General features: G+C 34.8%; 3 protein-coding genes across 3 annotated transcripts; all 3 read right to left on the bottom strand.

The window, feature by feature from the left end:
- Window positions 1–1,413: 1,413 nt before the first annotated feature.
- Window positions 1,414–3,681, bottom strand: LOC143459474 (uncharacterized). Its single transcript, XM_076956657.1, has 4 exons — window positions 3,370–3,681; window positions 2,283–2,424; window positions 2,056–2,165; window positions 1,414–1,868 (listed from the first exon to the last, which is right to left on the bottom strand). The coding sequence occupies exons 1-4, from the start codon at window positions 3,619–3,621 to the stop codon at window positions 1,635–1,637; spliced, it is 738 nt and encodes a 245-aa protein (XP_076812772.1). The 5' UTR covers window positions 3,622–3,681; the 3' UTR covers window positions 1,414–1,634.
- Window positions 3,682–6,346: 2,665 nt separating this feature from the next.
- On the bottom strand, window positions 6,347–9,058 carry LOC143460048 (uncharacterized). The gene is made up of 4 exons (XM_076957404.1): window positions 8,765–9,058; window positions 7,656–7,797; window positions 7,429–7,538; window positions 6,347–7,241 (listed from the first exon to the last, which is right to left on the bottom strand). Exons 1-4 carry the CDS (start codon window positions 8,846–8,848, stop codon window positions 6,987–6,989), a joined length of 591 nt encoding a protein of 196 aa, XP_076813519.1. The 5' UTR covers window positions 8,849–9,058; the 3' UTR covers window positions 6,347–6,986.
- Window positions 9,059–10,209: 1,151 nt separating this feature from the next.
- Window positions 10,210–11,605, bottom strand: LOC143459581 (uncharacterized). The gene is made up of 4 exons (XM_076956797.1): window positions 11,342–11,605; window positions 10,844–10,985; window positions 10,629–10,738; window positions 10,210–10,464 (listed from the first exon to the last, which is right to left on the bottom strand). The coding sequence occupies exons 1-4, from the start codon at window positions 11,591–11,593 to the stop codon at window positions 10,210–10,212; spliced, it is 759 nt and encodes a 252-aa protein (XP_076812912.1). The 5' UTR covers window positions 11,594–11,605.
- Between the last annotated feature and the right edge of the window lie 962 nt (window positions 11,606–12,567).

Genomic DNA, 12,567 nt, shown 5'->3' with positions numbered 1-12,567 from the left:
CAAATAACAGCTCATTCCTCAACTTTAAAATTAAAATCACAGATATACTTCTTTCGATTTTTTGGGTATTTAGAAGAAACCAAACACCGGTGTTATTAAACTTTCAGCCAAACACAACCCACAACATGGAAGAAAGGTTTATTTGTTTACTTCCTTGACCGAGCTTGGAAAATTTATTTAACTTGGAGGTCGAAAAGCTGCGTAAAATGTTTTTGAGTATTAGCCATCCTCGCAAACTATTTGATAAAACTTTTGAGACTTCTGATTATACTCTAAAACGCATAAACATTACGACGTTCAACGAAAAACGCAAACCAAAGAATTGCCATCACGACCAATTATTCTAAAAATCCCGTATGTCGATAAAACTTCTTCCAGCTTTAGATGTACAATACAAGCAGCGTTAAAACAAAATTTTACGTAGAACTTAAAAGCGTGTTTACTTCAACCAAAGTACAAAATTATTTTAACAGCAAGTCCCATGTTCCAACGGCTTTGCTATCTAATGTCGTAAACAAATTTACATGTCTATATGATTTGAATAATACCTTACCTTTTATAGGTAAGACTTCTTAACATTTTGGTACCAGAGTTGCGGAACAAACACAAATAAAGAAAGCATACAACAAATCAGCAATCAAAAGACACATATAAACATGCAAAGGATGCAAAGAAGACAATACTGACATATCTCACTTCAAAATTATCCGAAAATGCCGAAACAATTACGAATGCAATATTCAAGAAGCATTATAAAACAAGCAGTTGAATCTCACATTAAACAAACGGGCATTTGAGAATTGCACTTCCTTTCTTTTAAAAATTTAATAAAATCTACTAGATCCCAAACACAATATCCGGTCATGTCTGCAAAATGGGGTTTACCGCTTTGCATGTTTTTTTGTTTAACTACCATGTCCCACGAATCGTGAGAGACTCATTGTTTTCCTGCCATTATCTTTGTCTTCTGCAAGCTGATGGCTTATATTTCTTATTCATTTTATTTCCTTCTTCCTTTAATATAACATTGTTGAGAACTTAAATCGACAATCTACTACTGTAATTCATTCCAGATTTGATAAAGAACCAATGTTGTTCGAAATATGTTTGCGCTTTTTAATGAAATGTTTGTACCTGCTTTAGTGGCTTTTATTGCAACCACTTGATATGTAATTATGCTATATTCCATTTTTTGTATGGTCTTTAAAAAATATAGGTTCCTGACAAAATTACGTAATTTAATGCTTGTAACACTATAAATGTTTGTTTTCTGTGATACGGTTGATGAATAAAATAGAGTCCTCTTGGCTTAGCCGCTTTCTCCCCGTTTGTTACTTGTTTGTCGTTTTCTTGTTTTCTTGTTCTTATATATCAAGCTTATAAGCTCTAACCATCAAATTGCTTAAACTAAAATCGCTTCATCAAATACCCTTTTAATGCAATCACTGAACAGCGCTCGATGTCAAGTATGCATGTTTATACACCTTCCCGTTTTTGATGCTGCGAATGCAGCGCGGGCTTTAACTATGTTATAAACTTGTACGTCATCAAACATTTCCAAAGATAAACATGAAACAACAGTTTGATGTTTAAGAAATAAGTCTAATCAATTTTTAAATCAAAGGCAATTGCAGCTACAATTCATAAACTCCAAAAGCAATTATCACCACCAGCAAACACAGCACGATCAATAGTTCCCGCTGAACGCGATTGATAAATGAATGCGATAAATCCGGGTCGTCCATGAAATCACTTTGTTTATTCTTATGTGGAAATGATTTTTCGGGAATATCTTTCCCGAGAAAATTGCAGAGTGGTTCCCATCCAGTTTCAACGTTGTACACGAGTAGTTTGTCCTTCGGAGCATTCTACAAGTTACTTATTTCATTGATATATCTGCTGTGGCCGAAACCGTTAAAATGTTAAAATAACTGAATATTTAACAAGAATCTTATTTTGGAAAATGATTGTATGTTTCGCCTAACATCAACCAAAAATAATGAGGTTTATTCAATCATTAACCGTAGCTAGAGAAAAGTTCGTAAATGTGACAACCTGCAAGCAGTACTGCGTATGCTGGCGGTATGACTTCCGTAGAACCATTTCGTTGAGATGCGAGTTGAAGGTAAATGGGTAGGACTCCAGCACTCCATGCATGGCCATTACTAGAACACAACAACTACAGAAAAAAACGTAATTATTTAATAGCAAAATAACCATACAATCTTACACGGAGCCATCAAAAGGTTAACAAGTAGAGCGGAAAAATACGAAGCACCTACTCGTCATTTGAAGGAAACGAGACATTTTCCAACCGATTGGAGTAAAGCACGAAATTATGAAACCAGGATGAGTCCGGATTCTTCTGTATTGCCGAAGTGCACTTTGGCACCACGCTTTTTCGTCTCTCACCATAAGTATGATCTGAATGAAAAGCAGAAATTTCGTTTCACATTTTGCAGAAAAATGCATTGGTAAAAGTTAAGCAAGTTGCTTGGTTGGTAAAAAGCATTTATGAGACCTTCCTTGCTTTATAATTCGTAGCAACGTACTAGAAGATCGTATAAACAAACTCAAGAAGCGGCTATTTTAAAAAAATGTATGGTGTTTTATCGCAGTAACTGCATACTGCCGCGTAATTTGATGTTTTCGCGTACACTACGGTAAAGAACAAGACAAACAAGATCGTGAAAAATATTGGTATGTATGTACACGTAATACGCACGCAGACGGGACTGATGCGGAGCAATATGGCGTGACTACAGTAAGGTACAGTGCAGTGTTTACTTCTTTGCTGAAAATCGCCAATTTTCCCCCGTTTGTACGGCTATAGTCACATTGCCAGCGTTTGCTCCTTGAACTTTTAATAATATTTAATATATTCACTGGTTCGTAACAAAAACAACGTTCCTTATCATTTTCTAAGAAAAACACCAGTCCATCTCACAGAGAACGAAACGTATAAAAAAGTGAAACTCTTGTCCAACAAAATCCCCAGCGTAAGTAGTTATAACAATTAAGGTGAGAGATTAGAAATTGCGGGCAGCGTAACATGCCTCGGGGAGTTGCAGGGAATAGAGTAAACCGTGTACGTGTGTAGGAAAATTTATAAAAACGATGAAAAATCACTAGTGGCATATCGATGAATTAATTATTAATACCAAACACGCAGTCAAAATGTATCAAAGTATTGCTCAACAATATGAGTAGAATACATCTTAATATACACCTAAAAACATATACGTCTACAAACATATCAAAGTGCAGTGCTACATTAACACGCCTGTGAGCATGGTTAATTCACAAAGAATCACCAAACGTGAAGTTTGGTGACATAATCAAATATTATTATATATATAATCTGTATACCTTTGCCTCTGGAAAGGCTTTATGTATTTCTTCCCAAAAGAGGTAACTTGGACCATCAGTAACAACATCTATATCTTGATACATTTGCTTGAAATCGTCAATGGAACCTCCTTTAGAAAGTATTTTCTTCCATTCCTTCTCATGATACCAGAAATGATCCATAAAATCGTACACTTCATAATCCAATTCTCTCAGTGCAGCAGCTAATGTTTTCGTTCCGGTTTTAGAAAAGCCGGCAACTATTACTTTCATGCTGGTATGGTGTTCAACGTTAACTTGCCCGGGAACACTGTTCGCTTACTATGCAACTAGCAAAATGTCTGCAGTTCTGATAAATTGATCAAAAGTGTTTCCAGGCAAATTACTTGAAACTTCTTATACTACAATAGAACCTATAATGCTGCAAAAAGTGGTTGTCGTTGTGACGAATTTTGTTAGGTTCAAAGTATGCGAAGTTGGAAACACTGTTGTTTAAAGGTTGACAATGTGAATGGAAAACATTGTTTGTTGCTAATTACAACCCGAGGCGTTATTTTGTTTTTAATAATTAACTAGGCTTTGAATGCTTCTTAAAGTAATGGGCAAATGATAAAATAGTGAACCTTAAACCAAAAAAGCTGTTAGGAAGTTTAGTGCAAAAAGAATTTTTCAACAATGATTAGTATAGTTGAACCTTTACTACATTGCTAAAAATGTATCACAAATTAATTATGACGGATGTGGAGGTAATTATGACATCACATTGTAAAATCGAAACACGTAACGACTGGCATTTGAACGAAGTACGTCATAATTAATCTATGAAAGTTTGTGAACTGTAGGTTATATACGACCGGCAACGCGTTTAGACTGAATATAAGGATGCTATCTTTAGCATCATAGCAAAAATTGGAGGCTCTTATTGGGAAAATGCCAGAATAGAAGAAGTTGCGTAGATCTCTACAATCTTTTAACGCTTATCTAATGGCAACTTAATTGATTCCCGTTCTTAAATGTTAAGCATCGGTGTCTACGTGAGGGTGTTCAGGTAAAGAGTGATCAAATTACAAAACGAACAATTTAACTAGACCAGGGTTGCTTAACCTCGTCGCTAACGCATCCATTCTGGTCGTTTTCAAAAGGCGGAAAATGCAAGGGGTCGATATACTATAATATACTATGTATATTGTAATTAACCGTTTGGAAATTAGTTTTGAGTAAAAACTGTTAATACATTTATAATACTATACAATACATATTTAACACATTTATATACAGTAAAAGACCCACTTTATACTGTTTGTTACAATACTAGTTACATAAAATACACAAGGACTTGAAATGCAAAAATAATAATCAATCCAACGTTTATGCTTCATAAAAATAAATACAGCACTTGCAGCAATTTGAAATAAGCACGGGAAACAATTACAACGCTCAATAAATTGGTAAAATATTTAATTAATTCATAAACCATTTTTAACTGCAGCTATCTTGTAAAATCCAAAAGCGGATAACCCCAATAAAATACAAGACATGATAAAAAATTCTCGCTGTAGGCGAATGGTAAACGGATGAGTTAAATCTGGGTTGTCCATGATTTCACCTTTTTTATTCTCATGAGGAAATGGTTTATTTGGAATATTGTTTCCAAGAAATTCACAGAGAGGCTTCCATCCAGTTTTCACATTGTATACAAGGAGTTTATTTTTCGGAGCGTTCTGTGTTTGGTTACGATTTCAATAAATATATCTGAACTGAACTTATATAGTTATCATTATTAACTCAAAAATTTTGCAACCAATATTAGCGAAACAAATCGACGAAACCATGATATATATGGATCATATAACGAAAAACTTAGTTTGTATATAAACAGCTATACCTGTAAGCAATATTGTGTATGCTGACGATAGGCTTTCCGCAGTATCAGTTCGTTGAGATGGAATCCAAAAGTGAATGGATACGGCTCATATACGCCGAAGCCAGCCATCACTGCATCATGTTATTGATGTTAATTACAGAAAAAATATGCTTACAGTGTTCTAGTATAGAAAAAAACGAGCAACAGTTACCAAACACTTCAAAGTGTTTTACCCAAGAAATGTTGACAATAAGGAGAAATGTCCAAAACTCACCATTCATTTGCAGAAAACGGAACAGTTTCCAGCCGATTCGGGTGCAGCAAGAAAACGTAAAACCGATGTGAGTTCTTACTTTTTCGTTTTGAACGAGTACGCTTTTATACCAGGAATCTTCATCTCTTGTCATAAGTATGATCTTTAAAAATGCGGTTTTTATGTACAATTATTTCCACCGATGCACAGTGTGCCATCATGTTTGTTTTCTGCACGCTGATGGCTCATATTTCTTATTCATTTATTTTATTCCCTTCTTTCTTTAATATAACATTATAGAGAACTAAAATCGACAATCTACTACTGTAGTTCATTCCAGCTTTAATAAAGAACCAATACTGTTCGAAACATGTTAGCGCTTTTTTAATGAAATGTTTATACTTTATACCTGCTTTAGTGGCATGTTCCATTTTTTGTATGGTCTTTAAAAAAATAGGATCGTGACAAAATTACCATAATTTAATGCTTGTAACATTATCAATGTTTGTTTCTTGTGATACGTTTGGTGAATAAAATAGAGTCATCTTGGCTTAGCCGCTTGTCGTTACCTTGCTTTATTGTTCACATTTATCAAGCTTATAAGCTCTAACCTTCAAATTGCCTAAACTAAAATCGCTTCATCAAATAACCTTTTGATGCAATCAATAAACAGCGCCTGATGTCAAGTATACATGTTTATACACCTTTGCGTTTTTGATGCTGCGAATGCAGCGCGGACTTTAAACTTGTGCGTCAACCAACATTTCCAAAGAAGAACGTGAAACAACAGTTTGTTATTTAGGAAATCAAGTGAATCAATTTTTAAATCAAAAGGCAATTGCAGCTACGTCATAAACTCCACAAAAGCAATTATCACCACCAGCAAACACAGCACGATCAATAGCTCCCGTTGAAAGCGATAAATCTGGATCATCCACAAAATCACTTTGTTTATTCTTATGCGGAAATGATTTTTCGGGAATATCTTTCCCGAGAAAATTGCAGAGTGATTCCCATCCAGTTTCAATGTTGTACATGTTGTAATTATGACATCATAATGCAAAATCGAAACACGTAACGACTGGCATTTGAATGAAGTACGTCATAATTAATCTATGAAAGTTTGTGGACTGTAGGTTATATACGACCGGCAATGCGTTTAGCCTAAATATGACGATGCTATCTTTAGCATCATAGCAAAAAATGGAGGCTCTTATTGGGAAAAGGCCAGAATAGAAGAAGTTGCGTAGATCTCTATAATCTTTTAACTCTTGAGTAAAAACTGTTAATACATTTATAATACTATACAATATACATACTTAATACATTCATATACAGAAGAAGACCCAATTTATACGGTACGTTACAATACTAGTTCAAGGACTTGAAATGCATAAATAATAATAATCAATCCAAACGTTTACGCTTCATAATAAAGATAAATACAGTACTTGCAGCAATTCGAAATAAGCACGGAAAACAACTACAACGCTCAATAAATTGGTAAAATATTTAATTAATTCATAAACCATTTTTAACTGCAGCTATCTTGTAAAGTCCAAAAGCGGATAGCCCCAATAAAATACAAGACATGATAAAAAATTCTCGCTGCAGGCGAATGGTAAATGGATGAGTTAAATCTGGGTCGTCCATGATTTCACCTTTTTTATTCTCATGCGGAAATGGTTTATCTGGAATATCTTTCCCGAGAAAACTGCAGAGTGGTTCCCATCCAGTTTCAACGTTGTACACGAGTAGTTTGTCCTTCGGAGCATTCTACAAGTTACTTATTTCATTGATATATCTGCTGTGGCCGAAAGCGTCAAAATGTTAAGATAACTGAAGATTTAACAAGAATCTTATTTTGGAAAATGATTGTATGTTTCACCTAACATCAACCAAAAATATAAGGTCTATCCAAGCATTAAACCGTAGCTAGATAAAAGTTGTAAAAAGTGACAACCTGTAAGCAATACTGCGTATGTTGGCGGTATGATTTCCGGAGAACCATTTCGTTGAGATGCGAGTTGAAGGTAAATGGGTAGGACTCCAGCACTCCATGCATGGCCATTACTAGAACACAACAACTACAGAAAAAAACGTAATTATTTAATAGCAAAATAACCATACAATCTTACACGGAGCCATCAAAAGGTTAAGAAGTAGAGTGGAAAAATACGAAGCACCTACTCGTCATTTGAAGGAAACGAGACATTTTCCAACCGATTGGAGTAAAGCACGAAATTATGAAACCAGGATGAGTCCGGATTCTTCTGTATTGCCGAAGTGCACTTTGGCACCACGCTTTTTCGTCTCTCACCATAAGTATGATCTGAATGAAAAGCAGCAATTTCGTTTCACATTTTGCAGAAAAATGCATTGGTAAAAGTTAAACAAGTTGCTTGGTTGGTAAAAAGCATTTATGATACTCCATTGCTTTATAAACCGTACCAACTAAAAGATCGTATAAATAAACTTAAAAAGGAGACTTTTATTTTAAAATATAAGGTATTTTCCCGCAGCAACTGCATACTTTGTAGGACAGATATAACGCATGTGTAACTCGCCTGTATTTATAGCATAAAGCAAATAATTCACAATTTTAGGGAAAACAGCAAATATTTAGCAATTATTAGTAAACTGTATTGAGATAAAGTAAAGCATTGTAGACTGATGAGTAAAATACTCTAATCATAGGTAGATATATGTAATTGTCACGCTAAATTCTTCTTTTCTGGCCCTCCCCGCTTGTACGGCTATAGTCACATTGCCAGCGTTTGCTCCTTGAACTTTTAATAATATTTAATTTATTCACTGGTGCGTAACAAAAACAACGTTCCTTATCATTTTCCAATAAAAACACCAGTCCATCTTACAGAGAACGAAACGTGGAAAAAAGTGAAACTCTTGTCCAACAAAAACCTCAGCGTAAGTAACTATAACAATTAAGGTGAGAGATTAGAAATTGCGGGCAGCGTAACATGCCTCGGGGGAGTTGCAGGGAACAGAGTAAACCGTGTACGTGTGTAGAAAACTTACTAAAAACGATGAAGAGTCACAAGTGGCATATCGATGAATAAATTATTAATACCGAACACGTAGTCAAAATGTATCAACGTATTGTTCAACAATATGGGTAGAATACATCTTAATATACACCTAAAAACATATACGTCTACAAACATATCAAAGTGCAGTGCTACATTAACACGCCTGTGAGCATGGTTAATTCACAAAGAATCACCAAACGTGAAGTTTGGTGACATAATCAAATATTATTATATATATAATCGGTATACCTTTGCCTCTGGAAAGGCTTTATGTATTTCTTCCCAAAAGAGGTAACTTGGACCATCAGTAACAACATCTATATCTTGATACATTTGCTTGAAATCGTCAATGGAACCTCCTTTAGAAAGTATTTTCTTCTATTCCTTCTCATGGTACCAGAAATGATCCATAAAATCGTACACTTCATAATCCAATTCTCTCAGTGCAGCAGCTAATGTTTTCGTTCCGGTTTTAGAAAAGCCGGCAACTATTACTTTCATGCTGGTATGGTGTTCAACGTTAACTTGCCCGGGAACACTGTTCGCTTACTATGCAACTAGCAAAATGTCTGCAGTTCTGATAAATTGATCAAAAGTGTTTCCAGGCAAATTACTTGAAACTTCTTATACTACAATAGAACTTATAATGCTGCAAAAAGTGGTTGTCGTTGTGACGAATTTTGTTAGGTTCAAAGTATGCGAAGTTGGAAACACTGTTGTTTAAAGGTTGACAATGTGAATGGAAAACATTGTTTGTTGCTAATTACAACCCGAGGCGTTATTTTGTTTTTAATAATTAACTAGGCTTTGAATGCTTCTTAAAGTAATGGGCAAGTGATAAAATAGTGAACCTTAAACCAAAAAAGCTGTTAGGAAGTTTAATGCAAAAAGAATTTTTCAACAATATTTAGTGTAGTTGAACCTTTACTGCATTGCTAAAAATGTATCACAAATTAATTATGACGGATGTGGAGGTAATTATGACATCACATTGTAAAATCGAAACACGTAACGACTGGCATTTGAACGAAGTACGTCATAATTAATCTATGAAAGTTTGTGAACTGTAGGTTATATACGACCGGCAACGCGTTTAGACTGAATATAAGGATGCTATCTTTAGCATCATAGCAAAAAATGGAGGCTCTTATTGGGAAAATGCCAGAATAGAAGACGTTGCGTAGATCTCTACAATCTTTTAACGCTTATCTAATGGCAACTTAATTGATTCCCGTTCTTAAATGTTAAGCATCGGTGTCTACGTGAGGGTGTTCAGGTAAAGAGTGATCAAATTACAAAACGAACAATTTAACTAGACCAGGGTTGCTTAACCTCGTCGCTAACGCATCCATTCTGGTCGTTTTCAAAAGGCGGAAAATGCAAGGGGTCGATATACTATAATATACTATGTATATTGTAATTAACCGTTTGGAAATTAGTTTTGAGTAAAAACTGTTAATACATTTATAATACTATACAATACATATTTAACACATTTATATACAGTAAAAGACCCACTTTATACTGTTTGTTACAATACTAGTTACATAAAATACACAAGGACTTGAAATGCAAAAATAATAATCAATCCAACGTTTACGCTTCATAAAAATAAATACAGCACTTGCAGCAATTTGAAATAAGCACGGGAAACAATTACAACGCTCAATAAATTGGTAAAATATTTAATTAATTCATAAACCATTTTTAACTGCAGCTATCTTGTAAAATCCAAAAGCGGATAGCCCCAATAATATACAAGACATGATAAAAAATTCTCGCTGTAGGCGAATGGTAAATGGATGAGTTAAATCTGGGTTGTCCATGATTTCACCTTTTTTATTCTCATGAGGAAATGGTTTATTTGGAATATTGTTTCCAAGAAATTCACAGAGAGGCTTCCATCCAGTTTTCACATTGTATACAAGGAGTTTATTTTTCGGAGCGTTCTGTGTTTGGTTACGATTTCAATAAATATATCTGAACTGAACTTATATAGTTATCATTATTAACTCAAACATTTTGCAACCAATATTAGCGAAACAAATCGACGAAACCATGATATATATGGATCATATAACGAAAAACTTAGTTTGTATATAAACAGCTATACCTGTAAGCAATATTGTGTATGCTGACGATAGGCTTTCCGCAGTATCAGTTCGTTGAGATGGAATCCAAAAGTGAATGGATACGGCTCATATACGCCAAAGCCAGCCATCACTGCATCATACTGTTGATGTTATTTACAGAAAAAAACCATACACTTCAAAGTGTGTTAGCCTACTCAAGAAATGCTGACATTAAGGAAAAATGTCCAGAACTCACCATTCATTTGCAGAAAACGGAACAGTTTCCAGCCGATTCGGGTGCAGCAAGAAAGCGTAAAACCGATGTGAGTTCTAACTTTTACGTTTTGAACGAGTGCGCTTTTATACCAGGAATCTTCATCTCTTGTCATAAGTATGATCTTTAAAAATGAGGTTTTTATGTACAATTATTTCCACCGATGCACACCCATAGCGGTTTGATAAAAAAAGCTTAATGACTGGCAAGTAGCAAATTGTTAGGCAAACTTGTTACAACGTTAAACAAATTGGTAAAGGTTTAAAATTTGCTTAAACTGTAGATTTTAACAATTGCGCAAAATACAGCCCTTCCTTGAAAAAAGACAATTGGGTTTCATATACCAAATTAATCGCAACCTATATCTTACATGTCGTTTTAGCTCTGCAGCAGTTACTACAACGTATCAAAATGTATAACCACGGTCGTTTGTTGTAAAATATTTACGAAAATAAACTATATAATAATGCGCTTTCAAACCTTTGATTCAGGAAAGGCTCTATGTATTTCTTCCCAAAATAAGTTACTTGGAGTATCAGTAACAGCATCCACATCTTCATACATTCGCTTAAAGTCTTCAGTCGAGCCTCCTGTAGTGAGTATTTTCTTCCATTCATTCCCATGGTACCAAAAATGATCTATGTAGTCGTACACTTTGTAATCTAATTCTTTCAGTGCAGCAGCTAACGTTTTGGTTCCGGTTTTAGAAAAGCCGGCAACTATAACTTTCATGATGGTGTTCTGTTCAACCCTGAAATATGGCACAAACCATGACCTTATAACCGTGTACAATAACTACTGCTCAAATATCTGTTTTTTAACAGAATTGCCAAGAAAAACATCGTAGAATGTTGCTTTTGCTGTAAAAAGACTGGGGGTGTGAAACAAATTGTCAAAAAAAATTGCTCTAAAATTGCACTGAGATTAAAATGGAAAACTAGTCACGAAGCATGTGAATGTGGAAGCTAACTATACGCTGCCGAAAACTTTCTGATTTATAACGCTAAAGTGTGGTACACTCTTATCTAAATATTTGAAATGCGACGGGTACGCACTAGTTAAAGCTGTTTGCCAACTACAGCATATAGGTTTTAAGGCTGACAATTATTGCTCTGCACATACAGTAAATTTCAGCGTAAGGTTTTCATTTTTACCGGCATATATGTAGGCTACAGGTCTACTAGAAATATGGTTGGCTTTTTACTCTTCACGACGCCGAATGGACATAGCCTACGGTAGTACTATAATTAATTAGCTTTCACAGAAGCACAAGGAACGTATATGCGTTGTATGAAACTAGTAAATATAGTATTACGTAGCCTACCCACTGAACATTACCAAATACAGTATATAAAAGTTGTCATAGCTTGTGAAGTTTTCAGCGTTTATTTTCATGTATAGTTGTATACTGTAAGATCATGATCCAAGCCAACAGCGCAAATAAAAACATTCCCGAGTTACAAATAAAAATGTAAGGTAAAACGCTTCAGTACGAAAAGTGCTATAAGCTACGTGTTCGTCGGTGTAAAACGCTTAAGGTACCTCAAATAGCATAAGATCCATTCTTTGTCCTTCGAGACTGTTCGATTTAAAATACGAGGCATAATCTGGGTAAAAAGGATGTTCGCATCACATGTTATAGAGGTATGAGACCGTTACTATCATTATCTTTACACACATTTTACATTCTAAACGCCCATATAGCA

The sequence above is a fragment of the Clavelina lepadiformis genome, chromosome 5, assembly GCF_947623445.1.
Source record: "Clavelina lepadiformis chromosome 5, kaClaLepa1.1, whole genome shotgun sequence".
Lineage (NCBI taxonomy): Eukaryota > Metazoa > Chordata > Ascidiacea > Aplousobranchia > Clavelinidae > Clavelina > Clavelina lepadiformis.
The sequence above is the reverse complement of the archived record's forward strand: the minus strand, read 5'-3'. Positions and strand labels throughout refer to the sequence as shown.